The sequence below is a fragment of the Carassius auratus genome, chromosome 48 (genome assembly GCF_003368295.1).
Source record: "Carassius auratus strain Wakin chromosome 48, ASM336829v1, whole genome shotgun sequence".
Classification (NCBI taxonomy): Eukaryota; Metazoa; Chordata; class Actinopteri; order Cypriniformes; family Cyprinidae; genus Carassius; species Carassius auratus.
In genome coordinates, this window is record NC_039290.1 from 2,365,749 (window position 1) to 2,389,960 (window position 24,212).

The 24,212-nt window shown below is 37.5% G+C and overlaps 1 protein-coding gene across 13 annotated transcripts in view; it reads left to right on the forward strand.

The window, feature by feature from the left end:
• LOC113065500 (basement membrane-specific heparan sulfate proteoglycan core protein-like) overlaps window positions 1-23,979 on the forward strand; it is a 100,187-nt gene extending 76,208 nt beyond the window's left edge. For 8 of the 13 annotated variants that reach the window (XM_026236774.1, XM_026236784.1, XM_026236775.1 and 5 more), the window contains 34 exons: window positions 2,397-2,532; window positions 2,607-2,758; window positions 2,879-2,999; window positions 3,605-3,751; window positions 3,840-3,974; window positions 4,187-4,368; window positions 4,447-4,642; window positions 4,745-4,924; window positions 7,064-7,324; window positions 7,422-7,584; window positions 7,832-7,929; window positions 8,019-8,285; window positions 8,414-8,526; window positions 8,692-8,839; window positions 9,127-9,243; window positions 9,750-9,767; window positions 10,748-10,832; window positions 10,928-11,072; window positions 11,186-11,288; window positions 11,395-11,504; window positions 11,726-11,834; window positions 11,943-12,041; window positions 12,117-12,338; window positions 14,496-14,740; window positions 14,821-14,992; window positions 15,101-15,223; window positions 16,416-16,472; window positions 18,190-18,265; window positions 18,606-18,684; window positions 19,061-19,108; window positions 20,191-20,261; window positions 20,475-20,558; window positions 20,639-20,742; window positions 20,878-22,656. In XM_026236774.1, coding sequence (XP_026092559.1) covers window positions 2,397-2,532; window positions 2,607-2,758; window positions 2,879-2,999; window positions 3,605-3,751; window positions 3,840-3,974; window positions 4,187-4,368; window positions 4,447-4,642; window positions 4,745-4,924; window positions 7,064-7,324; window positions 7,422-7,584; window positions 7,832-7,929; window positions 8,019-8,285; window positions 8,414-8,526; window positions 8,692-8,839; window positions 9,127-9,243; window positions 9,750-9,767; window positions 10,748-10,832; window positions 10,928-11,072; window positions 11,186-11,288; window positions 11,395-11,504; window positions 11,726-11,834; window positions 11,943-12,041; window positions 12,117-12,338; window positions 14,496-14,740; window positions 14,821-14,992; window positions 15,101-15,223; window positions 16,416-16,472; window positions 18,190-18,265; window positions 18,606-18,684; window positions 19,061-19,108; window positions 20,191-20,261; window positions 20,475-20,558; window positions 20,639-20,742; window positions 20,878-21,050 — 4,539 coding nt within the window. In that variant the 3' untranslated portion in view covers window positions 21,051-22,656. Of the gene's footprint in view, window positions 1-2,396; window positions 2,533-2,606; window positions 2,759-2,878; window positions 3,000-3,604; window positions 3,752-3,839; window positions 3,975-4,186; window positions 4,369-4,446; window positions 4,643-4,744; window positions 4,925-7,063; window positions 7,325-7,421; window positions 7,585-7,831; window positions 7,930-8,018; window positions 8,286-8,413; window positions 8,527-8,691; window positions 8,840-9,126; window positions 9,244-9,749; window positions 9,768-10,747; window positions 10,833-10,927; window positions 11,073-11,185; window positions 11,289-11,394; window positions 11,505-11,725; window positions 11,835-11,942; window positions 12,042-12,116; window positions 12,339-14,495; window positions 14,741-14,820; window positions 14,993-15,100; window positions 15,224-16,415; window positions 16,473-18,189; window positions 18,266-18,605; window positions 18,685-19,060; window positions 19,109-20,190; window positions 20,262-20,474; window positions 20,559-20,638; window positions 20,743-20,877; window positions 22,657-23,760 lie in introns of those variants that run through there. The other 5 variants (XR_003279037.1, XM_026236781.1, XM_026236782.1 and 2 more) reach the window with 5 other exon arrangements.
• Window positions 23,980-24,212: the final 233 nt, after the last annotated feature.

Below are 24,212 nucleotides of genomic sequence, written 5' to 3' on the forward strand. Positions count from 1 at the left end.
ACAGCTTTTCATTTCACAAGACATTAATAGATGCACTACTAGAGTCATCTGGATTACTTTTTTTAAGCAGTTTGGACTCTGACCCTTACGGCACCCATTCACTGCAGAGGAATCATTAGTGAGCAAGTGATGTATAACCTACATTTCTCCAGTTTTGTTTTAATGAAAAATCAAACTCAGGGTGAATCAATTTTCAGTAAATGTTCAGTTTTGGGTGGTGAACTATTCCTTTAAAGCAAAGGATGTACAAACCAAATACTCAAATTAATTTACATTTTACAATTGAACTTTGCACTCAAATTGTTATACTCATATATATGTATTTAAATTAGAAAAATAGCTAAATATAAAGCCAAACAGAAGCAGTTTTTCCAAGTGGACCCCAATGTACATGTTTTTGCACTGTTAGATTTGGGTTATTTGAGATATGAGACATGGACGACCCATCCCATGCCGCTGGAGGGGTTTGGTGTATTTGCATACCTTGTGTCTTTGTGGACTGGTTTGTTCTGCCTGAGAACATCACTGCATTGTGTCAGCCTTTCCCAGGGTGTGCTCTTGTCCACCGTGCGCCCATGCAGAAATTCTGTGTGCTCTAGCAAACGGGCCACTTTGAAAATTTGTGAATGGTTTCAGACACTCATTCAACCAAGCCTGCCCCATCCCGGCTCTACTGCCGCCAGGCTTCACTAGATCAGAGCTAAGCAGATAAAAAATATCACCCCCTCCCTTCAGAATACAGTCATGTTTTCCTTTGCAGAGAGTACACTACAGATGTTAATTACAGTTTTAGAGTTTCTTTGTTTAAGTGCATAATTGTGCTAATTGCATTCACAAATCATTTATCATTTATAAATCCTTGTAAAACTGAGAAAGTCTAAATATGTTTGCATTTGAAGGTTGATTTACAGGCCTGGATGTCTCTAGATGTAGGATTTTGATGTATATTGTGTATCCACTAGCTGCTTTAACTGTCCACTGTCACTATGTGTCTCGTTGTGTGAAATAATCACCGTCACCAATGCCATTAACCAACTACAGGTAATTGCAGGTTAATCATCTGCTAATATAGACCTGTAGCACCATAATTGTATCACCAATGATTAATAACAATCTGTTAAAAATAACAGTGTCTTAACTTGTCCAGCAGTGTACCTGTATGTCATAAGCCACTGCACACAGTGCCTTCGCATTTTGTAAACCATTTAGATTGTGTTTGCCTTGTCGCACCGGGTAGTACGTCCACAATGGAAACTTTTTGAATAAAAGTTGTGCTCCTCATATATATATGTTAATCATCAAACATAAAGGAGGAGAGAGTTGCACTGCATTCCAAACTGGTTCAGTCCACCTCTGAAGGACGCTTTGAAGGTAGATCCATACTGAAGGATTGTTCCAAACCAAAGTTCACTAACTCACACTTCAGAGAGCCCTTTGAAATAAAGCATTACAAAGAGTCCAACTGATGGAAGTTTGATCTTTGTGCAGGCTAAATTGACTAGGACAATAAAAGTGCAGAAAAATGGTAAAACCATTTGCATTACAAACCAGTGTGTTGATAATTACAACAATAGTTTAAAATAATATGATAACAGTTTGATTAATTGTGCATTTCCATAAAATGGGGAAAACGTTTATGCTTAATTACTACTAAAGTCATGAAAATATGACATATTTGTTTTGCGCTCTTCAGCTACAGTGCATCGCGGGAGCTAGAAATTGTTCTGAGTTGCTGTGTTCATGCCCTATTTTGTTGCATCACTCCACATTTTTGCTTTCATTACAATTACATTTATTCATTCAGCTGACGCTTTTATCCAAGGCGACTTACAATTGCTATACATGTCAGAGGTTGCACGCTTCTGGAGCAACTAGGGGTTAAGTGTCTTGCTCAGGGACACATTGGTGTCTCACAGTGGATTCGAACCCGGGTCTCTCAGACCAAAGGCATGTGTCTTATCCACTGCGCCAACACCACCCCCACCCCTTTCATTTTGTCACTAGTCTTGGTTAGGACACAGTGACAGCCTCATAACAAACATCACTTCATAAATGACTAAAATGCTTAACATTAATTGCTTAATAAGTTTATTTGCAGGTACTACTTTATATTCATGCATTTAAACTGTTTTATTTAATGTAAGTCTTGTCAAGGCAAGGTAAGTAATGAGTATTGTCTTCGGCTTTTAATGCTGTTATGTTTATTCTGCTCCTACTGACCAAACTCACTTGATGTTCACAAAAAATCGGGCAAATTTATTTATTAATCACTTTTTTACAATTCACGTTATTTGAAAGAAAATTTACAGAAAATTATTACAGCAATAATATCTTAGATTCCATATAAAATAACAAAAAATGTACCTCAAAAACCCTTATATCCATATCCTCCTCAGGCCCGCGTGGAGCGCACTGACCTCAGCACTCTCTTCATACCCAATATCAGGTCATCTGATGCAGGCACATATCTCTGTGTTGGAACCAACACTGTTGGTTCTTCAGAAGCACATATTGATGTCTTTGTCAGCAGAGGTGAGGCAAGTCCTGAAATTTTAGACTAGTATCTATAGGATATAATTGTAATATTGTTCTGTCTCTGCGATCAGGAGAAATCATCCCCTCTGGAGTCACCATCCAGCCCTCTATTGCTTCAGTAATGGAGGGAGAGACTCTAGATCTCAATTGCATTGTCCCAGGAACCTCTGCAGCATCGGTCAGATGGAGCAGGGCAGGCGGCCTGCTGTCATCCAATCATCAGGTTTTTATCTCAATCTATTATAAAGCATATTTGATTTATGTAAAGTTTTTATGACAGATTTCTGAGCCGAGTGTCAAATATATAAATCATATGTGTGCTTGCATCTGCATTTAACTCAAGGTTTTGGGAACTCAGTTGCGGATCCTGCAGGCCTCTGCAGATGACACTGGAGAATATATCTGTCAGGTGGAGGGTGGCCCATTCCCCCATCAGGCTTCTGTATCGGTGTCTGTGACGCCCCGTAAGTCCCCTAGATTGATGAGAAACAGGGAACTATTCATGTTATGCAGATCATTAACCAAACATGCCATTTATGTAGGCAGAGGCTGTTTCATAATGTTGTCTAATGTCAATCTTCACATTTAAGTAAACAGACTAATTTTCAAATCCCCTTAATCTCTGTCTCAAGAATTTATTTTATGATATTTGCATCTTGGAATTAGTTGTTAGGGACTTTTTTCTCTTACTGTTTGTCAAAAAAACAGTAGGTAATTTGGTAGAGTATTTTCATGTATGTGGTGGAAAAAAACACATTATGGATTCAGAGTACAATAAGATCACAGACTAGCTTCTGGAAATGGTACAATTTCCTTACATGATCATGAGGAAAAACAGAATATGGCTAAAAAAGACAGCAAACAGAGAATTAATACAAGAAGAGTTCAATATTTTATATAGACAAGCACTAAACCCATATTAGATCAAACATCACCCCCTCCCCATATTTTAATGTCTGGCATATTTTTGCCCATTTCAGTGCCATTTTTACCCCAAGTCTTTAATTTTAATATCTTTAGGTCTAATGCTCTACACACACCCACCGTATTTTGTGTTCTAATTTTGTAGTAGGTCTCCAGAACCCCATTATCTCCATTGAGCCTCACAGCGCATCAGTGAAGCAGGGCGAGTCAGTGATCTTCAGATGCAGGGTTCACAGCGGAGCCCAGCCGGTGCATTTGGAATGGAAACCCACCAACAACCTGCCCCAGCCAGGTACACTGCTGCAGTTCACTCTCATTTCAGCCTAATTAGTATGATGCCCGAATAGAAATGATTTAGCTTCTTTTCTCTTGTTCTGTAGATAATGTAAATATTGGACCTGGCAATTCAGTCATGACTATAACCAATGCTCAAGCCAAAAACCAGGGCACCTATCGCTGCGTGGCCAGCAACCTGTTTGGAATGACTGACAGCATTGCATCACTCATTGTGAGAGGTATAACAACAATTGATCTAAACTAGGAAATTCAAAGATGGTGGAGGGAGGGGGGGGGGGTATTGGGAGCATTGGGATTTTTTGGAAAACCAGTTCAGAAATAATCAATATTGCTATTTCAGTTAGTGCACTCCATTTTTCTGATGTTCAGAAACTTTTTTTGTCCCATTTTAGGAACCTATTCTTATATTGTTGTCTGATTTCATTTTTAGAAACTCCTAGGGCTGTAGTGACCCCTGCAGGACCGGTGCGAATCAGGATGGGCGATCCCATTAATCTTGAATGCCAGGCTGCTGGAGAGCCAAGACCCTCTGTCAGATGGCACAGACTGGACAACAACCGCAAGACGATACTGAGCAGCCCCGTGCCGGCCGATTCCAGTGCTTTCATGCAGGTTATGGGCCGTTTGTAGTGAAGCCTTTGTTGATTTCCCTCTATATGTTAATCAGAGTGTGTTTCATTCTGTTTTCAGATCTTAGTTGCACGGCCTGAAGACAGTGGCACTTATGTGTGCACTGCACAGAACAACCAAGGCACAACTGAAACTCGAGTGGAGGTGTTTGTTGAAGGAGGGCCTCAGGTGCCGACTGTTCCCCATGCCAGCGTACGTGAGCCTATGATAGTTGTGGTAGAGGGATCAACTGCAACACTTCATTGTGATGCCCATGGTAGGTGCAACCATAAGCAGCGGTTGAAAGTGACTGTTAAAACATAATAGGTGAAAATGCAAGCAGACGATATGTCTTAAAGCTTTTGTATCTTATCTGAAGGATTCCCAAAGCCCACCATCACATGGTCTAAAGAACGGTCTTCTTTGCCTTGGAGACACAAAGTTGTTGACAACAGTCTGATCTTAACTAATGTGGGCCGTCAGGACTCTGGTCAATATCTCTGCAACGCCACTAACCACATGGGCACCAGTGAAGTCACCATCGTGCTGGAAGTAGACAGTGAGCTTAACTTATAGATGATCATTTTTAGTCCTTGTTAATCTGACGCATGTTCATTTTACGTCAATAATCATTTTCGTAATAATATTTTTAAAAATGTCCACCAAACCAAATAATTGATCTTGAAGCAAAATTGTTCACAATATAATGATTTTTGAGAAAATATTTTTAAGAAAATACATTTGTCTTCCTTTAAAATCAAACATGACATGCAGATATTTATTACAAAATTATTATGCAGGTGTACATTGTGAAAAATAATTTTCATATTTAGTATTTTTTGTATATTTATTTTTATTTAAAAAACATTTATTCGGTATTTTAGTTTTAGTTCTCAATATACTTAAAACATTTTTCATGTTCAAAAATGCCATAATGTATTGATAATATTTCATAAGATAATAATACATTGTAGATCATTTATGTTGAATTAATTTATCTTTTAATTTATTTTCTAAAAATGTTCATGCCCGTTGCCAATTTTTTTTTTCTTATTCTGAATTTTTTTCTTTTTTGCCAGGAAATAAATCTGGTAATTTTAGCATTTCATCTAAAGATCAGTGTTTCTTTAAAAAAAATATAAACATCTATAATATATCTACAAATGTATCTATATTTTATAAGATATTAATACATTTGAGGTAATGCCTCTTTAGTTAATTTATATCTTTAATTTATTTTCCTACACCCTTGGTAAACTTTTCTTGTTTTTTGCATAAACCTCTCAAAATTAGGTAAGATTTATGTTAAAGGTCCCATGACATGGATTATTTCCTTTTCTTTAAATGCTTTTTAATGTGTCCTTAGGTGTATTTATATTGTTAGTATGATTTTTACATTTAAAATTTAGAAATAAAAAGCATTTTTATATTCTGACATTAGCCCTCTGGCTTGAATGCTTTGTTTGAAGGGGCGTGTCTGCTGTGAGACTCCGAGTAAACCACAACTGTTGTGATTGGCTGACATCTTTGCATTCAAAATGCATATTACATGTGAAACCCCTCTCAAATATATATATATATATATATATATATATTACTATTACAGCTGTCGAGATTAACGAATCGTGGAAGTGTTGATTATATAATTATTTTTTCGATCTTTTCCCCATCACATGAAAGGCTGCAGTGATGAGCATCGAGTAGACAGAGTCTGTTTATCGCGTGGATGCAGTGATCTCGTCATTATTGCAACACGTTATCTCACAAAATGCTTTCACCACAGCTAACAGCAAACACATGAATACAGTAAGAGCTCCGTTGTGCAGCATAACAGCTTCATTCATTGTAACGGCAGTTTGGGCAAGTGTGCAGATATACTCGCGATGTGTAACAGTTCCGGAAAAAAGCGAGTGTTCTTTGATCGCTCTCTGTAGTTAAATCACAATTTAATTTACAGATTTGTTTCATGCTACTAAGAGAAACAACGTGAAGTTGATCGTTTAGTCACTAGCTTGATTCACTGATGCATAAACAGTATTAAACGATTTAGAAAGAAAGTCTGTGTGAACTTGAATGATTAGCTACACATCAGAAATCACTGATCACAGATCAGGCATTAATGAACACGGTTACTCACTGTTTGTGCCGGTGCCGTCGAATCCATATCATAAAAGTCTGTTTGTAACGCCTGTGCTGACATTGCGACTGAATTATATGTAAATATTTGGGCGGGCAAAGCAGAGAAAGGGGAGGTAACAATTCTCGTTACAACGTCACAACAAGGAGATTCAAGATCAGCCTGATTGAGCTTCCATTTTCTCAAAGGCAGAGAAAGATAGAAACATCTCAATTTACACCGATTCAAATTTCTAGAAACTTGGGGACCATATACAGGCTAGGGGAACTCATATTAATGTTAAAAAACCTCAGAAAGTGTAATTTTCATGTCATAGGACCTTTAGGAACATGATGGCAACAGAGTAAGAAAAATACACTCAATAAAATATATCCTCTAATTAATTATATTTATTTTGTGTTAGTCCAAAAAACTATTTTTTTTTTTTTACATTTAAAGATTGTAACTTGTCTGAATTCCTCCGAGAAGTGTGAAACACATTTTCCTGTTGTAAAGCTCTCTAACATGAGCCAGTGGTGATTATCCAACATCCTCTAAATGACATTTCTTTGGTTGGAGCAGCCCCACCCTATGCCACTTCCTTGCCCGATGACGTGTCCGTGCGAGTGGGTGAAGTAATCCGACTGCAGTGCCTGGCCCATGGCACTCCGCCCCTGCGATATGAGTGGACCAAGGTCAATGGCAGCTTGCCTCCTACTTCTCAGCAGCAACGAGGAGACCTCCAGATCAATCTGGCCAAAGAGAGCGATGCTGGGACATACAAGTGTGTGGCCAGCAATAAGGTTGGCAAGAGTGAAGCGCTGGCCAGAGTCTCTGTCCGATGTGAGTACTGACAGTTCAGTGAGACAAACTCTCACAGTGATCATCAGATGAATTGTAACTAACATTCAGCTTGACCTCTGACCTCTGTGTCCTGCAGCACCTCTGTCAGTGAAAGTGTCCCCACAGGTGGAGGTGAAGGCTGTGGGCAGCGCTGTGGAGTTCACCTGTGCTGCTAAAGGAGGGTCTCACATTGAGATTGAGTGGCTGAAGGAGGGAGGATTTCTTCCACCAAATCATCACATTAAAGACGGAGTGCTCAGGTGAGTCTCATTATCTCATAATCTACACTGACTATCACACAGTAAATCTATTAATAAACTTATGTATGCTATCATTCAAAAATATTTTTTTGAAAGAAGTTTCTTATGCTCACAAAGACTGCATTTATTCAATTAAAAACATGTATATTTTACTACAATTATTTATTTATAAATTGTATTTCAGTTAAACTTTTATTATGTTATGCTGTGTGTCCTTACTTTATATCCTTTGTTATTATTTGTGCAGGATCGAGAACCTTGAGCAAAGCAATGAGGGAATCTATACCTGCAGAGCCACAAGTCTGTTTGGACAGGCTCAGGACAGTGGCAAACTCACCATTCAAGGTCCCTTATGATATCCAGATTGCAATTATGATTCCAAATCTTGTGTTCCTAAACTTTAAAACTAATGACTGTGCTCTTTGGCTTCGCAGCTCTACCCAAAGTGATGATCAATGTGCGCACATCAGTACAGACGGTGATGGTGGGCAGCTCAGTGGAGTTCGAGTGTCATGCGATCGGTGATCCTGAGCCCACGGTGCGCTGGAGTAAAGTGGGAGGCTCTCTTCCTGACCATGTGGAGATAAGGGGGAACATCCTGAGGATAGTTCGTGTGGTCGAGTCAGATTCAGGACAGTACCGCTGCACCGCCACTAATAATGTTGGCTCGGAGTATAGCCAGGTGCTCCTCAATGTCCAGTGTGAGTACATACTGTGGTTAAATCTTTTGCCATTGCTTTGTATTTGTATTATGTGACACCTGAAAAAGACGCCAAGCTCTCATAATTATAACTGGCATCTAATTTCCTATAAATGATGTACTTTGTAGCCTTGCCTCAGATTTCTGAACATCCTGAGTCAGTGGAAGTAGCAGTTGACTCTGATGCCGTCTTGTCTTGTATTGCATCTGGATACCCAGTCCCAACCATCACATGGTCAAAGGTAACCTTAATGTTTCATGGCTAAATTTGCCCTAATTCAGGACGTCAGCATTCTGTTGATACTATTTGTTCACACAGCAGCATGTTACAGTTTTCAGTCCTGTTTAGCGTACTAAATATTCACTTCAGAAAATCAATGTTAAGCTGGTTTGTGCTCTTCTTTCAGGTGGAGAATGAGTTACCCCCTAAGTGCAGACACGATGGACATGTCCTGACAGTCCCTAGTGTCACACACTCAGATGCAGGAAAGTATGTGTGTACAGCTGCTAATAAGCAGGGCAAAGTTGAGGCCTTCACTAAACTCTTGGTTCATGGTATGTATTCAAGTCAAGTTACATATTTTCCATTGTAGGTCTTCACTGCACTGATTTCATCTGGATTGTTTGACAAGTATAGTTCTGCTTAAAAATCTACACAGGATCTAGTTAAATGTCAACATATATTTATTTAGAGCGACTTCCGAAATGCTGCTTTTTAGATGTCTTACAGCTTGGAGATTTGGAAACATGCTTTTTTTCATGAGCTGTTTATTCTTCTGAAGTGTTTCTGAGATGTTGTACTTGTCTCTCTAACATTCATTCATGTCCACGTGGTCTTTTAGAGAGAGTGATGCCCTATTTTACCCAGGAACCACTCTCGTACCTCACACTCTCCACTATCAAAAACCCCTACAAAGCATTCAGCATCAGTATAACCTTCAAGCCAGACAATGCTGATGGTAAGGACCCTCGAAACTTCCAGATATGTCACTGCACCCAAGAAGTTCTGAATATGCAGTTTTGACTTTGTTTATAAGTTTATGTATTTGTGTAATTATGTAGCATTTTGAAGTGGACAGTTGAAAATGAAAATTGTTGTCATTTACTCAGTCTAATTTTGTTTGAAACCTGTAGGACTTTCTTTCTTCTGTGCGACAGAAATTTTTCATATTGATTGTTGCACATTGAATGGAAATCAGCTGTTTGAAGATTCTTCAAAATGTCTAATTGTTTGTTCCTCAGAGGAAAGAAAACCATATGGGTGTGAAACGTCATCAGTTGCAGTTAATGATGGCATTTTTATTCTAAGCTGAACTGTTCCTTTAGAATAAATTGACAGTATTACGTGTACTATGTGGAGAGCACACTGTGTCTAAAACTGTTTCTTTTATATGTTTATGTCCTTTATGTAAACTCAATTATTCTTTTTGTTTTTTGCCCTCCTTCACATATCTTTGGTATGAAGGGCTCATTTTGTATGCCGGTGAGTCTGCTTGCTTGCCTGAGAGTGATGTTTTAATGGCATGGAGCAGTGCAGCTCAGCATCTCTCATTGGCCCCTTAGAAGGGCCCTTATGAAAATATGCAGACATGAAAATAGATTATAATGTTCATCAAGGCAACTGAGTTGGCTGCAGCATGATACTGGAAATGTTATCATGGACCAACTGAAGCTTTTACATCCCGCAGTGACAGTTTTACACTGTTTATTGTTATTATTATTATTATTATTATTATTATTATTTATAAATAATAATAATAAACAATAATTTTAAAGAGAAGCTTTAAGAGTTCTCTGCAGTTTTCTGTCAAAATAAAAGTTTAATGGTTAAACGTTACAGCCATAAAAATCAGTATTGCACTTTTACAGTTAAATGTATAATAAATACTACATTTTTATAATAGTAATCTTTTAGTTTTTTTTCATATTTAGTAGTGTTAGTAATTATATTAAGAATAATTATTTATTGTTGTTATTTATTGCCATGTTATAGCATCTTAAAATTTTGACTAAATTGTGCAGCCGTACAAACAAGCACAGCAAACCAGGATTTCTATTTTAAATTGAAATCACGGTTTTATCCGAAAAATTACATTGAACATTTTCCCCCAAAATGTACAGCCCTACCAATATATTTAAAATTTCTGTCCATAACCCATATATTGTGCATCCATACATACAAGGTTCGACAAGCTTGGTTAAAGTGACTAATCTAGAGGCATTGTTCTATACCAGTGGTTCTCAAAAAGTTTTGCTTCAGGATCTTATATTGGACATCACGCAGTGATCCAACAAGTAGCAGTCATGGCATGTGCCCATGCATGTGGCTTGTGAAATTCTGAACATGGCAGCAGATTTTCCCTCTGCATGCTGCTTTATCTTCAGCTTAAATAGAGAGAAAATGGCTTTGTGCACTGGCGAGCTTATTGTTGGCATTGGATTTACTTTTCCCTTCATGTCCAGGTATGATTCTTTATAATGGACAAATGAAGACCACTGGCGCTGATTTCATGTCTTTTGGGTTGGTGGGTGGCCGTCCTGAATTCAGGTACATTAAATGTCAATATAAAAGCAGTCTGAATCTGGATTTAACTTTGGGTTTTTAATGTGATTTTCTGAACGTGCATATTTTTTCTTCCACAGGTTTGATGTGGGCTCTGGTATGGCAAATATACGTTACCCTTTTTCCATTAAACTGGGGGAGTTTCACACTGTGAAGCTGTATAGAAATCAGACTCGAGGCTCTCTTTTTGTGGATGGAGAAGATCCTATAAATGGAACCTCACAGGTGCATATTCCTCTATCCATAAAATGCTGATTTATTAATAAACTCTGTAAATTGCTAGTATTGTGGCTGTTAAACAATTGTAGTACACTATAACATGCTCTGTGTTGGAGCAGGGAAAATTCAATGGCCTGGACCTGAATGAGGAGCTTTTTGTGGGCGGTTATCCAAACTACAGCATGCTTGCTAAAACTGCAGGCCTCAAGACAGGGTTTGTTGGTGAGAAAACCTTGTTATTCTGTTTCATGTTAATTTTGTTGGAGAGTATCAGTTGTAGCATTATTATCAAATGTCTTTTTTTACTGTGTTTTGGTCGTTCTTCAAGGCTGTATCAAGCAGCTGATTATCCAAGGTGATGAGGTTATTTTCAAGGACCTTAATAAAAATTCCATCGGAGTTTCAAATTGTCCCACTTGCAAGGACTTCCCATGTAAGGTAATCCCCTAAAAACATAATCAAAATTGACTCTTTCAATTAGTATGAGGTGACCCCAAAAAGTATTTGGACCCTTTTGTAAGTCATATATGTGAATTTAATTCCTGAAAGAAGTGGACAAATAGACTTTGTCTGAAATACTTTTTGTCTTTAACCAGTATGCATTTTGTGTGGTTGGTCTGTGAAAATCAACCAGCTCAAAAGTCATGTGTGTGTTTCAGAATGGTGGAATATGTGAGAACTCTACAGCCAGTCTTTACAAATGCAGTTGCCAGATAGGATACACCGGAAGCAACTGTGAGCATCAGTCTTCCTCGCACTGTCACACAGGTCAGCATTTGTAAATTCAGGATTCAGGATTAGGATTTGTAAACAACAAGACTTCTGAAAGTGACTTTGTTCTTTGTTCATAATTTATTTTGCCCATAACTGCAACAGAGGCCTGTGGACAAGATGCCACCTGTATTAACCAACCCAGTGGTTCGGGCTACGTCTGCCGCTGTCACTTGGGCAAATCTGGAAACAAGTGCATGGATGGTAAACTTGAGTATATTTTCTAAGCACTTTTAGGTCGAATTTTGATCTTACTATTCCTCTTCGTGACAATTTCAGGTACCCTGGTAAGAACGCCATTGTTTGATGGAGACAACTCTTATATTGCATATCCTCCTCTTACTAATATTCACGACGACCTCCGGATTGAGATGGAGTTCAAGCCCATGGGTTCAGATGGGCTGATGTTCTTCGGCGGTGGCAAAAAGATGAAAGTGGAGGACTTTGTGACGTTATCCATGGTGGACGGACACATTGAGTTCCGATATGAACTTGGTACAGGTGAGAGTCTATCTATCTATCTATCTATCTATCTATCTATCTATCTATCTATCTATCTATCTATCTATCTATCTATCTATCTATCTATCTATCTATCTATCTATCTATCTATCTATCTATCTATCTATCTATCTATCTATCTATCTATCTATCTATCTATCTATCTATCTATCTATCTATCTATCTATCTATCTATCTACTGTGTGTGTGTATGTATATAATGCGAGACTCTTATCGGGCGATAAAAAAAATATCGCTGTTAATCTATTACCAAAGTTGGGTTGGGAGCTGGGTCTATACTAAGCAAGCTATGATGACTTTCACCTTGATATTTTATATAACCTACTGGCTGAGGCCAGCCTAAAAAGATGCTCAGGACAGTTGACGGGCCACTGTTGCCCATCGTCACGCAAGATTATCTTTTTCACGTGTTTTTAAGCCTTATTGCTTGTCGATTTAAACATTAAAGCATCCAAACACAAGACGCGCAAAAACTGAAAAGTGTAGCTGGTTACTCGCGTGGTGTGTTCGGTGCACACGAGAGAGAGAGAGAGCCGCGTATCACAGACAGCGACACTGAACCGAGCTCTCTTCTGCGAAGCTCTCCTCGAAGTCCCTCCTGCACCTGAACGAACAAATACAAATCGCAGTTTGAACAAACAAAAAGATGTGAAAATGCCCAATTCAATACTCGCGTTGTTCTGGTGTACAGGCTCACGCAGAGAAAGGCGTCTCGAGACGCTAAAAATAAGCATGTTCAAGTGTTTTGATCAAACATCGAAGCATCTTATTTTTGCTCTTGTGCTGACAAATACATACAAAATATGTCAAAATCTCCACCATGGAAATTATGCTCGAAAAAAATATCAGTTATTTCTGAAGTGAAAGTAAACAGTTGAGTAACAAAAATAGGATGTGTTTTATATTCATCGTCTTTTAAAGTGGCCGGGCCTAATTTAGCTACTGGCTGCTGTTATGTTAATCCAAGAAAATGAAAATCACTCACTGCTCTTGACTGAATTACTTAGTTTTAAAAGTCAAACCAAAAAGTATTCAGACACCAGAAATAATTTTTGATATATATATATATATATATATAGCAAAACTGTAATAATGTGAGAAATGTTGAAGGTGTCTGAATAAATGTAGGTTTGATTGTATATTTCATTTTTACATTGAAGACTGTCCAGTGCTATTTTACATTTAACTATTTGGTTTCTGTACCTTGACACCTACAAACTTGAAAAAAACTTAAACATTGTGAAATAGGACAAATAAATAAAAATAAACGAACATACAAATTAAACAATTTCAAACAGGGCCCACTGGTTAACCCCAGCTACGGCCCTGCTCACACCTGTTCCACACATACTCCGTCTGCAGTGCGTATGCAGTCCTTGTGTGTTACGTATGTGGTGCAGCACGGACTCGATGTGCTTTCACACAGGACACGTTTGCAGTCCACTACTCGGTGCGTAAACGATTGCTGCACTGCTGCAGACGCAACGCTCCTGGAACGCAACTGGAATCCGTTAACATGGGTGCGTAAAAAAATAATGCAATGCATACGCACTGCAGACAGAGTATGTGTGAAACAGGCGTAAGGTTATTTGCACCTTGTGCAATGTGGAATTAGTTTTTCAAGCACTTTGTGATGCATTTTGGAAACAGGAGATGAGCCCCTTTTCTTATGCACCACCTAGCTTGATAAACCTTATCTCAAAGACTTACTGTTTGTCAGTTTTATCTGGGTAACACACGTTCTCATCGGCAGAATTCCAATGAGCCACTTTAATCTAGATTAATTTCAAGATCACAGTGAGATTAATCTAGATTAATTTTTTTTTTATCTATGCGCACCTCTAATATATATATATATATATATATATATATATATATATATATATATATATATATATATATATATATATATATATATATATATATATATATATATATATATATATATATATAAATTACTTAAAATGTGGGACTGGCCATAGGTTAATTTTAAGTTAAATTTTAAGTACTTTTTAAGAAAAGTACCTCCTCACCTGAGTGCAATGTAACCTTTCAAATAGGAAAACCCAGAAGCTTAAAATAGTGCCCTGATTTCTACCTGTCAGAGCTAAATATGATACTTTTCCATGCTCTCAGGTCAAGCAGTTCTACGCAGTCAGGAGCCCGTGTCTCTGGGTCAGTGGCATCGCGTGGTGGCCGAACGGCTCAAAAAAGAAGGTTCCTTGAAGGTGGACCATGCACAAGAGATCACAAGGTCCTCTCCAGGCAATGCCCAGGGCCTTAATATCCATACACCCATGTATCTGGGAGGAGTGCCCAGCATGGACATCCTGCCCAAACCCGCAAATGTTAGCATGCTCTTTGATGGATGCATAGGAGAGGTGAGAATCGCCTTCACACTACGCCCACACTCATGTTTCAATATTAAATTGCTTGGTGCTGGCTTTGTTTTTCTTTACAGGTCTTCATCAATGGAAAGAAGCTGGATCTATCATACAGCTTCATAGAGAGCAGAGCCATCAGCCAGTGTAAAGATGGCAACCCATGTGACCGCAGGCCTTGTCTGCACGGAGGCACCTGTATTGCCACTGCAGAGTACGAGTACAAGTGCAACTGCGCTGGAGGATACGACGGTAAGCCGCTTAACCAACTGTCAAGTAGACATCTTGAAATATTGATATTTGATATACTGATCATTTTTTTAACTAGTTTTCTTATTTTCTTTCTTGCTTGTTCTTCAGGTGACCGTTGTGAAATAGTGAGGGAGAGCTGTCGAGACTCCTCTCAGTGCAAGAACGGCGGCAGTTGTGTGGATAACCACTGTGTGTGTCCCGCTGGCTACACAGGTCGGCACTGTGAGAAAGGTTAGTTCACAACTGCTAGATGTGTAACACATTTTGTATATGATTTTTGCCCTCTGATTAGGGAATGCATTGTTGTACATTATATTGTACATATTTTGCCATGTGTTTCTGTTATATTGTACATCACTGTCAGTTCTTTCTATCCAAAGTCCACTTTACCATTAAGGAAATATTAAAAGGCAAGAATGATGGTAGTTATAATATTTAGTATTGTGCCTTTAGTCTTGGGACTTTTTCACTGTTATTGCCCACGATTAAATACATTTCATCAAACTGACACAGTTAACTTATGATCTAGATAGCTATACGAGTATAAATATGATGTTGTTTAAATGTTAGTTTGGAGAATTAAAAAAAAATATTCTAATTTAAGACCATTTTAAGCGAGCCCAATCTCTAGTGTTCTATTTTAGTGTTATTTTTTTAATAATTTATTTGCTATTACAGAATTTCTGAATATTTTCATTTAGTTTTTTTCCCATTTATTATTAATAATATAATAAAAATTATTATTATTCTGTTTATTTTAATTTAGTAATGTTATGTGTTTTTGTCATTTTATTAGTTAAAAAAACATATTAAGCTTTATTTCTATTGTAGTTTGTGGTTTTAGTGTTTTTACTTTAACCTCAACTTACTTCATTTGACTTACAGTAGATGTCAAGGCAACAATTGTAATTTCCATTAAAGTTTTTTTAAGTTTAATTTTCGTTTTGGATTTCATCTAATATTTAGATTTTAATATTTTTTCAATTAACAAAAAATATTTGTAATAGTCCTATACATCTATTTTACATTACATGATTAAATAATGTCATTTAATATGTACGGTGATAAACATACATAATTAAAGCCAATATGTGAGCAATGTAACCTTTAATTGCTTTATTCTTCTTACCTATAATGTATTGGTCTCTTTAGAAACCGTTTGCTTCATTTGTCAGTTTAGAAATTCATTCTCTATGGGAGTAAAGGTATTTCTCTATGGTTTCATAGCATTAAACAGAAGCACAGCTATAAGTGATTCATCATAAAGCACTATAGGGAAATAATTGAAGGTTCTCCATAACGAAGCATGGTGACATCAGTCAGGCTGCCTAACGTCATCCAGCAGTAGCGTGTTGGCCGCTGAAAGAGGCCATGTGTGTATGAATCTGACCCCTGCACTCTCATGGCTATCCCACACACACAGGGCAGGAGTCCAGCTTCACCGAGGCACCGTGGAATTTGGAGGGTAATTGGGGAAATGGTACAGTATGAATACAGTCGGCCTGATACGCTCGTCACTAACCAGGGGAGAGCGTCCTCCTCAGGGCCCATCAGCCCATCTAACACCACAAATAAAACAACGACAACAAACGGCCTCAGTGGGGGACAAGAAACCAGAAAATGAAGCATTTTAGGGGTCTGTTTACAGAGCTCTTTTTACCAACATCACAGGCAAAATCAAGCACATTTCTGATCATTTTGATAAATGCTTACATTTTTTTTATTATTAAAATAATTTATTTTTAAAGTTTTTAGTATAAATCTAAATAAAGTGAGGTTCATTCTTTAAACAGTTTGTCAGTAAGGTATATATTTGCTTATTATCTACATCTTATCATATGCAGTTATGCAAATTAGCTGTTTTAAGGATGTTATTATATTTGATTTAAAAATCTATAAAATATTAAGACAATTCTTTTTGTAGTATTTTTAAACTACCATTCAAAAGTTAGAGATCAGTAAAAAAAAAAATGTATGAAAAAAAATTGTTTAAAAAAAATTCTGTTCTTTTGAAAGTCCTCTTCATCAGTTTCTGCAAAAAATATTAAGCAGCACAGCTGTTTTCGACAGTGAAAATAGTAAGAAGTTTCTTGAACACTAAATAATTAAAATTATTTCTGAAGGATCATGTAACACTGAAGACCGAAGGAATGACTGCAAAAAAATTCAGCTTTGAAAAATGTATCAAAAAAAGAAATAATTATTTCAACTTTTAATATTTTAACCCATTGTTGTTGTTTTTTAAAATACAGTATCTTTAGTGAAATAAAAAAAAAAAAAAAAAATCTTACCCATCCCTAACATTTGCCCAATAGTGTATGTGTAATGATCCAATGATGTCATCTTATAGGTGCTTGATGTCCCTGAAAGCTTTCATAAACAAAATCAAAACAATGTAAAACAGTTTATTGAGACTGAGGTTTTGTAAACAGATCCCTGCTCTCTGCACTCAGTTGGTTACTTCACTGTGTCCACTGTGAAGTTTTAAATGTAATGTTGAGGGGGAATTTTATGTCTTCACTGTTAAAACGCCGAAAGTTTATGCTAGTTTTTGGTACAGTTGTTGTGGGTAATATTAAAATTGTGAGTTTTGCAACACTGTGACATTTTCCTAAGGCGAACATACATAGAATTCCCCTTTAGCATCTCCTGAGGCGTCTTGTCCGGTCAACTTCTCGTTGCAGTTTCAGTTCGTCATGTCTTTCTCATTAAATCCTTGTTTCTCTTTGTTACGAAACCAACAACCAACCTATTTTCCACACTTTCAGCTACGGTGACGTCTGTCAACATGATGTCCTCACACTGTGAACAAACATGTTTTTAGTCACTAACCTCTGAATGTCCGTAAGGTCAGAAACACTGAGCATGAAGCACTTCTTGGTAAGCACTCATTTGCCTGAGGGTTCTCCGGTTATTACATGGTTTTCGAGAATGCTTTGTGAGGAATGCATATTGTTGCTTTGTTGGTGGCTCTTGATGATTGTATGTTCCCAATGAATCCTGCTATTGGGAATCTAGCATTTATAACTTATAAATAGTAATTCATCAGATCAGATGTGATTCAATGTGGTCGGGCTCGGTTCTGTTCATTGACTGCTTGTTCTGTTATTTGGTGGAGCTCCACAGGGTGGTGGTATAACCCAGAGTTGTCACCTGGGGTTTATTTTTTATTTTTATTTTTGGTTTCTTTGTTCCAGACTCTCCTATTGAATATTCTGCATATTTCCATGACAATGGATATCTGGCTCTTCCAAAGCCTATGTTCCCACGAAGGTGAGGGCCCTTAATACGTGAAACTGTTGATGAACTGTGTTCGGTGACTTAATTATCCATTTAAATGAGTGCGGTCAAATTCAGCAGTTTTTACCACAGAAGATAATTTTGCTTGTAAAAACAAATTATATATATAAAATGTATGCATTTAGCAGAAGCTTTTATCCAAAGCAACTTAAAGTGCATTCAGGTTATCAATTTTTACCTATCATGTGTTCCCAGGGAATCGAACCCCTAACCTTGATATTCATTGCTCTACCAATTGAGCTACAGGAACACTTTATATATATAAAGTTTTTTGAGTGTTGTCAAGCAGTATTGATGGTTTGTTTTGTTTTAGTGCTCCTGACTTTCCAGAGACCATTGAGTTAGAGATCAACACTGCCTCTGAAGACGGCCTCGTCCTGTGGCAGGGAGTGGTATGTTTGTACACATGAGCCCTCTACTGGATCTCAAGGCACATACATATATTTATTTTTATTTACTCATAAAAATACAACTTTTTTTTAATTGAAAACATTTAAAAGTTACAATTTTAGGTAAAAGTATTTGTCCAGTCCAGTCTTTGTCAAAAGTCCAGCTTTTCTTTGTTAATTTTGGACCCTGCATACACTCACATTCTAATACATTATGCACAGTGTCGTTTACATTTAAATTCAGCCTCATTTCACTAAACTGAGTTAAATGAGTTTGCTTGGAGCTGTTTTGGAATATGCTTTTGTCCTTCACTTCTAAATCACATTTTAATGGCTGCATTGCATGTCTGCCTGACTAACTCACCTTCATCCTCCTCAGGAGCCTGCAGGCGCTCTTAGCCTCCGTAAGAAGCATGCTAGTATAAAGGTATTCACTCTTCAAAAGCAGTCAGACATACGACTATGTCTGCATTAGCATGAACGTATGTCCTTAGAATATATATGCAAAATGTCTTTGAACATTACAGCACTTGCACAGATACATTTAAACATGTTGAAAACAGCTCTTATATTTACTTTTGATTAGGCAAATGCCTTTTCTTTCTCACTTACAGTGCACTAACTGGCCGAACAGACGCTCAAGAGTAGAATTATATTAGAAAAGCATTTGATAAATAACTAGTTTATTCAGTGGCTGTAAGTGAACAGGCTCAGGAATTTTCAATGGGTAAAAAAAAATTACATTTTCACCTCATTTATTGTTTGCATGTGTTAGTGTCATTTCAAAGTTGCTCTTTATTTATGACAGTAGTTCCCAACCCTACTCCTGGAGCAAATTCTATTGTTCCCATTCAAAGTCCAGGCTCCAGGAACAGGGTTGAGAACCACTGATTTACTGTATGACATAATTAGCTTTATGTTTGCATCACCACCACCAGTTCAGTCAACGCACCTGTGTTACTGCAAGTTAATCATGTTTGCATTTTTCACAAATCTGAAAGTGTGCTTTTTTTGTGGAAATGATTGACTGTTAACCTCAAACCAAACATAGGACACAGATATGTTTATCAAAAACATATTTTGTTAGTTAATAACTTCTCCTGTTGTGGATTGAAATTTAGTAGATTGTAATACATCTGATGTGTTTAAAACCAACTTGTATGGTACATGTCTCACATATCTTAGTCTTCACAACAAATATGGAATTTGTGCTTGTGTAAATTAAAAGTGCCATTAAATTTAATCATTAATCCAGCCTACTTTATACACCATGCTATGGAAATGAAGACTTTTTTTTCTTTTGACTGTTTTACACTGTGCTGTTTGATATTGTAGTAACTAATATTAAACACAAGAGAAACATTATTCCTAGAGACGACATCATCAATATACACTGCTGTATAAATGTTTGGCTCCAGAAGCCTGTGGCTTTAGCTTGAGGTTTACATCCATATTCCCTCCCAATGACTAAGAGACTGACTTTAATATTCCACTGAAAATACTTTCCAGGAACTGGGAAGTCAAGGAAAGGGGAAGGACTTCATAAGTATTGGTTTACAGAATGGACATATTGTGTTTAGGTGAGTAATTGAGCACATTCTAATATTAACAATTCACATGTATGGCGAAAATGTGTAATATGATATAATGACAGTATAATAACCTATTTTTTTAAATATCCCAAAGATCTCATGACTTTTGTTACTAGGGTTCTCTGCTGCTGCCACTATGTTTCAGTTTCTTTCTGGTCTAGATCAGTCATAATGTCATAATGTGCTCTGTTCCTCTGATAGTTACCAGCTGGGCAGTGGAGAGGCTCAGATTCAATCCAGTAAGCCTGTCAATGATGGACGGTGGCACATAATCACTGCAGTCCGGTAATGCTCCTAACCTCTCCAAACCGTCATACAATGAATAATAAAAAAATAATAGTGAGTTCTTTCTGTGTGTTGATCAGAACGGGTAAGCAGGGCTACCTTCAGATCGATGGAGGATCTGTCCAACATGGGCAATCTCAAGGCAAAAGCATCATGGTGAACACCAAGGGCAATATATACCTGGGTAAGTAATATTACACTGGTATTTGTTCCTTATACTGATCAGATTGTTGTGTCTCGAAGAAATGACTTTTTCCTCGTAAAAAGAAAGTGATAAACACATGAATCTGAAGTAAGATTGTTTTTATCTGAACTGTAGGTGGAGCTCCAGACATGAAAGCATTGACCGGTGGAAAGTACTCATCAGGTATCACAGGCTGTTTGAAGAACCTCTCACTGATGAACGCTCGTCCGGGAGAACATCCAGCGCGACCTATCGACCTGCAGGTCCACACAGAGGAGGGCATCAACGTGGAGCGCTGCTTAACATAGACGCAGTACTAAAAACACTAGCAGAGACTATAGAAAAATACACACACTGAGGAACATGCATCTCTCAGACGCTTACAGGACAAACTACAGTCACACTTACACAGAGATATAGACTAATATGTGTTTCTTGGTGCTTCACCGCAACCAGAAAAACACACAGGAAAGGATTCTTTGCTCTGTGCTGCGTTAAACCAAAAAGAAAAAGAGAAAGACAAATTAATGATATTAACAAGTCTTCAGTATTTCAGTGTTTTATGCTCAATCAAGGAACTACAGTATTAACACAGAAGCTCTGTTTACGTACTCCGAACAGTAGCTTTTTACCCATGAGAAAAAGATGACAAAAATGGTTTAAAAAATAAACACGATGAGCCTTCTATGGTGGGTCAGATCCTATGGAATCGGAGATTTTTTACAGCACTGAATTTTTATTTATAAGCTTATTAATCTATAAATATTATATATGTGGGGGAAATACAAGCTAACAATAACCTGCTCGTTTGTGTTGCTAGCAGTGATTCTAGGCTCTAACAAAGCGTGTCTGAGGTTTAGTGCCCAAGCTGTGTTTATACTTGAAGACTCTGCTGCCTTCTTTTACTCTGTTTGAGGGCCGGTGGGGGCGAGCATGCTAAGGAAAGGGTCTCTGTGAGGTCACAGCACAGAAGACATCCAGACACATCTCAGGTGAAGATTGTTGCAAGAAAATACAAGTTGGGAGAACATATATACAGTGTTGACTGCATACATTAGAAATGACATACCTTCCATGCTTGGAAACATTGTTGTGTCTGCTAAATGTGTCTGGTAATATAAAAAAAAATATGGTGCTAAATTCAGACATGATAAAGGCAACAAAACAAGCACATATTCATAGTTTCAGTTTCTTATAATATTCACCTCTCCGAATGGGTCTTATTTTTAGTAAGTAATAAAAGCTGTAGCTTTACAGTAAAATGAAAAACTGTTTACTAATTACAATATTTTGTTTATATTTTTTTTTATTAAAGAATTAAAATTATTACAATTCTCATAGTAGATGACAAATGTTGCATAATAGACTACAGCAGTTTTAAATGTTTAGAAAGTCTTTATTTTTTCAGTCTTATCCGTTTTCCACAGTTTTGCTGTTTACAACCACACTAACATATTATTTTATGATAGATTTGTATGAATGGTTAAGTGAGGTGTCTTTTTTTTCATTACGTTCATAGTCTTACACAGTGTATATTGAAAAAAAAGAGGAAATGTACGTTAGCTTCAAGAGCCTCCAGAGGGTTAATGGAGAAATCAGTCTCAATCTCAGTCAGAGTGTACAGGAAGTTGTTTTTTCTGGCTGCTCTAATTGCATAGAAAAATGAATGTGAGTACAGAGGAAATTGAGTAGAAGGTCTACAGAGAAAATACTGCCTAGTTAAACCCCTCTTTTATCAGTGCTGTGACTTGGAGCTCTAATGAACATGCTCGCCCACATGGGCCAGACAGGGGTCAAAGGTCACTTTGGCCTCTTGTATCTTTTTCACCATTTTATGACTAAGGCTTGTCTGTTAATATTCTTTTTAAAAAGGAGCATTACTACTTAAATAAAGTTGCTTTACTTTTATTATTATTTGGTTCTGTCTTTTGTCATCACTGATTTCCAAGCCTGAAATGGCTTTAAAACATGGTCACACAAGCTGGTGGTTTTTCTTTTGCTAATTTGTAATGTGTAGTTCTGTAACAAGGAGTCAGAGGCGTTCAAATTCATGTGCAGAATTATATTAAGAGAATGGTCATACAGGAAGATATCAGGAATGGCGTCAGGTGTGTTAGGGATATCCAGAATCATTAACGGTAACAAGCAGAGATCGGGGCAGGCAGCAGAGAATCAGAGTCGGTTTAAACAATCCAAGATAATCCACAGTAAGAACAAACACAAGGGAATACGCTCGGAAATGCTACACTTCGCAGTGAGTGAGAGTGAGTTTGCTGCTTTTATGTGTGTGTAAATGAGGTGCAGGTGTGGCAAGGTGATTGTGATGCAGTGACTCATGGGGAATGTAGTTCGGGTGTGGTGCAACAGTATGAGAGGTGCCAGTGTCCAAGAGACATCTGGGGCATGTTCAAGTTCAAAACGGTGCGCAACATTTTGCTACGGTTTCCGGGTTGAATGTCATGTTTCCTGGAAATGGCGTGCACCGGTGTGCAACGCGGTTTGAGATGCGTTTTCTCTTGTTTGGTGGGTGTGTCAGAACTGCAGTCCAATCAGCAGCAACATGTATATAAAGCACGCGGTATTAAAGTGAACTCGCACAATGGCTTCAAGGAAAATAATGTACAAATGTGTTCGTTGCAGCCGGGGATATTAGAATGGATATTATGTTTGTCGTAAGTTTTATTGTAAAAATATAGGATATCAACATAATGATGTTTATATTTTTAGCTTCATTGCAAGTGTATGACATTTGGTATAGAAATAAACAATGGTAATTAAGTGCTTTTCCTAAAAATGAGAAAGAAAATACAGGGTATTAAAACCGTCTGAACTACAAATAAAGTCAGTATGTGAGGCTAAATAGATGGCTCTGAAAATTCTTCACAAAGAACAGAAAGAATGGCCTTCTCAGCTGCCATAGTTGCAACTCTTGCATCATCAGAAGTGTGTTCAACGCATCACCATTTCTGTTTAAAAAACGTTTGAATGAATGTGAGTACAGAGGAAATTGAGTAGAAGGTCTACAGAGAAAATACTGCCTAGTTAAACCCCTCTTTTATCAGTGCTGTGACTTGGAGCTCTAATGAACATGCTCGCCCACATGGGCCAGACAGGGGTCAAAGGTCACTTTGGCCTCTTGTATCTTTTTCACCATTTTATGACTAAGGCTTGTCTGTTAATATTCTTTTTAAAAAGGAGCATTACTACTTAAATAAAGTTGCTTTACTTTTATTATTATTTGGTTCTGTCTTTTGTCATCACTGATTTCCAAGCCTGAAATGGCTTTAAAACATGGTCACACAAGCTGGTGGTTTTTCTTTTGCTAATTTGTAATGTGTAGTTCTGTAACAAGGAGTCAGAGGCGTTCAAATTCATGTGCAGAATTATATTAAGAGAATGGTCATACAGGAAGATATCAGGAATGGCGTCAGGTGTGTTAGGGATATCCAGAATCATTAACGGTAACAAGC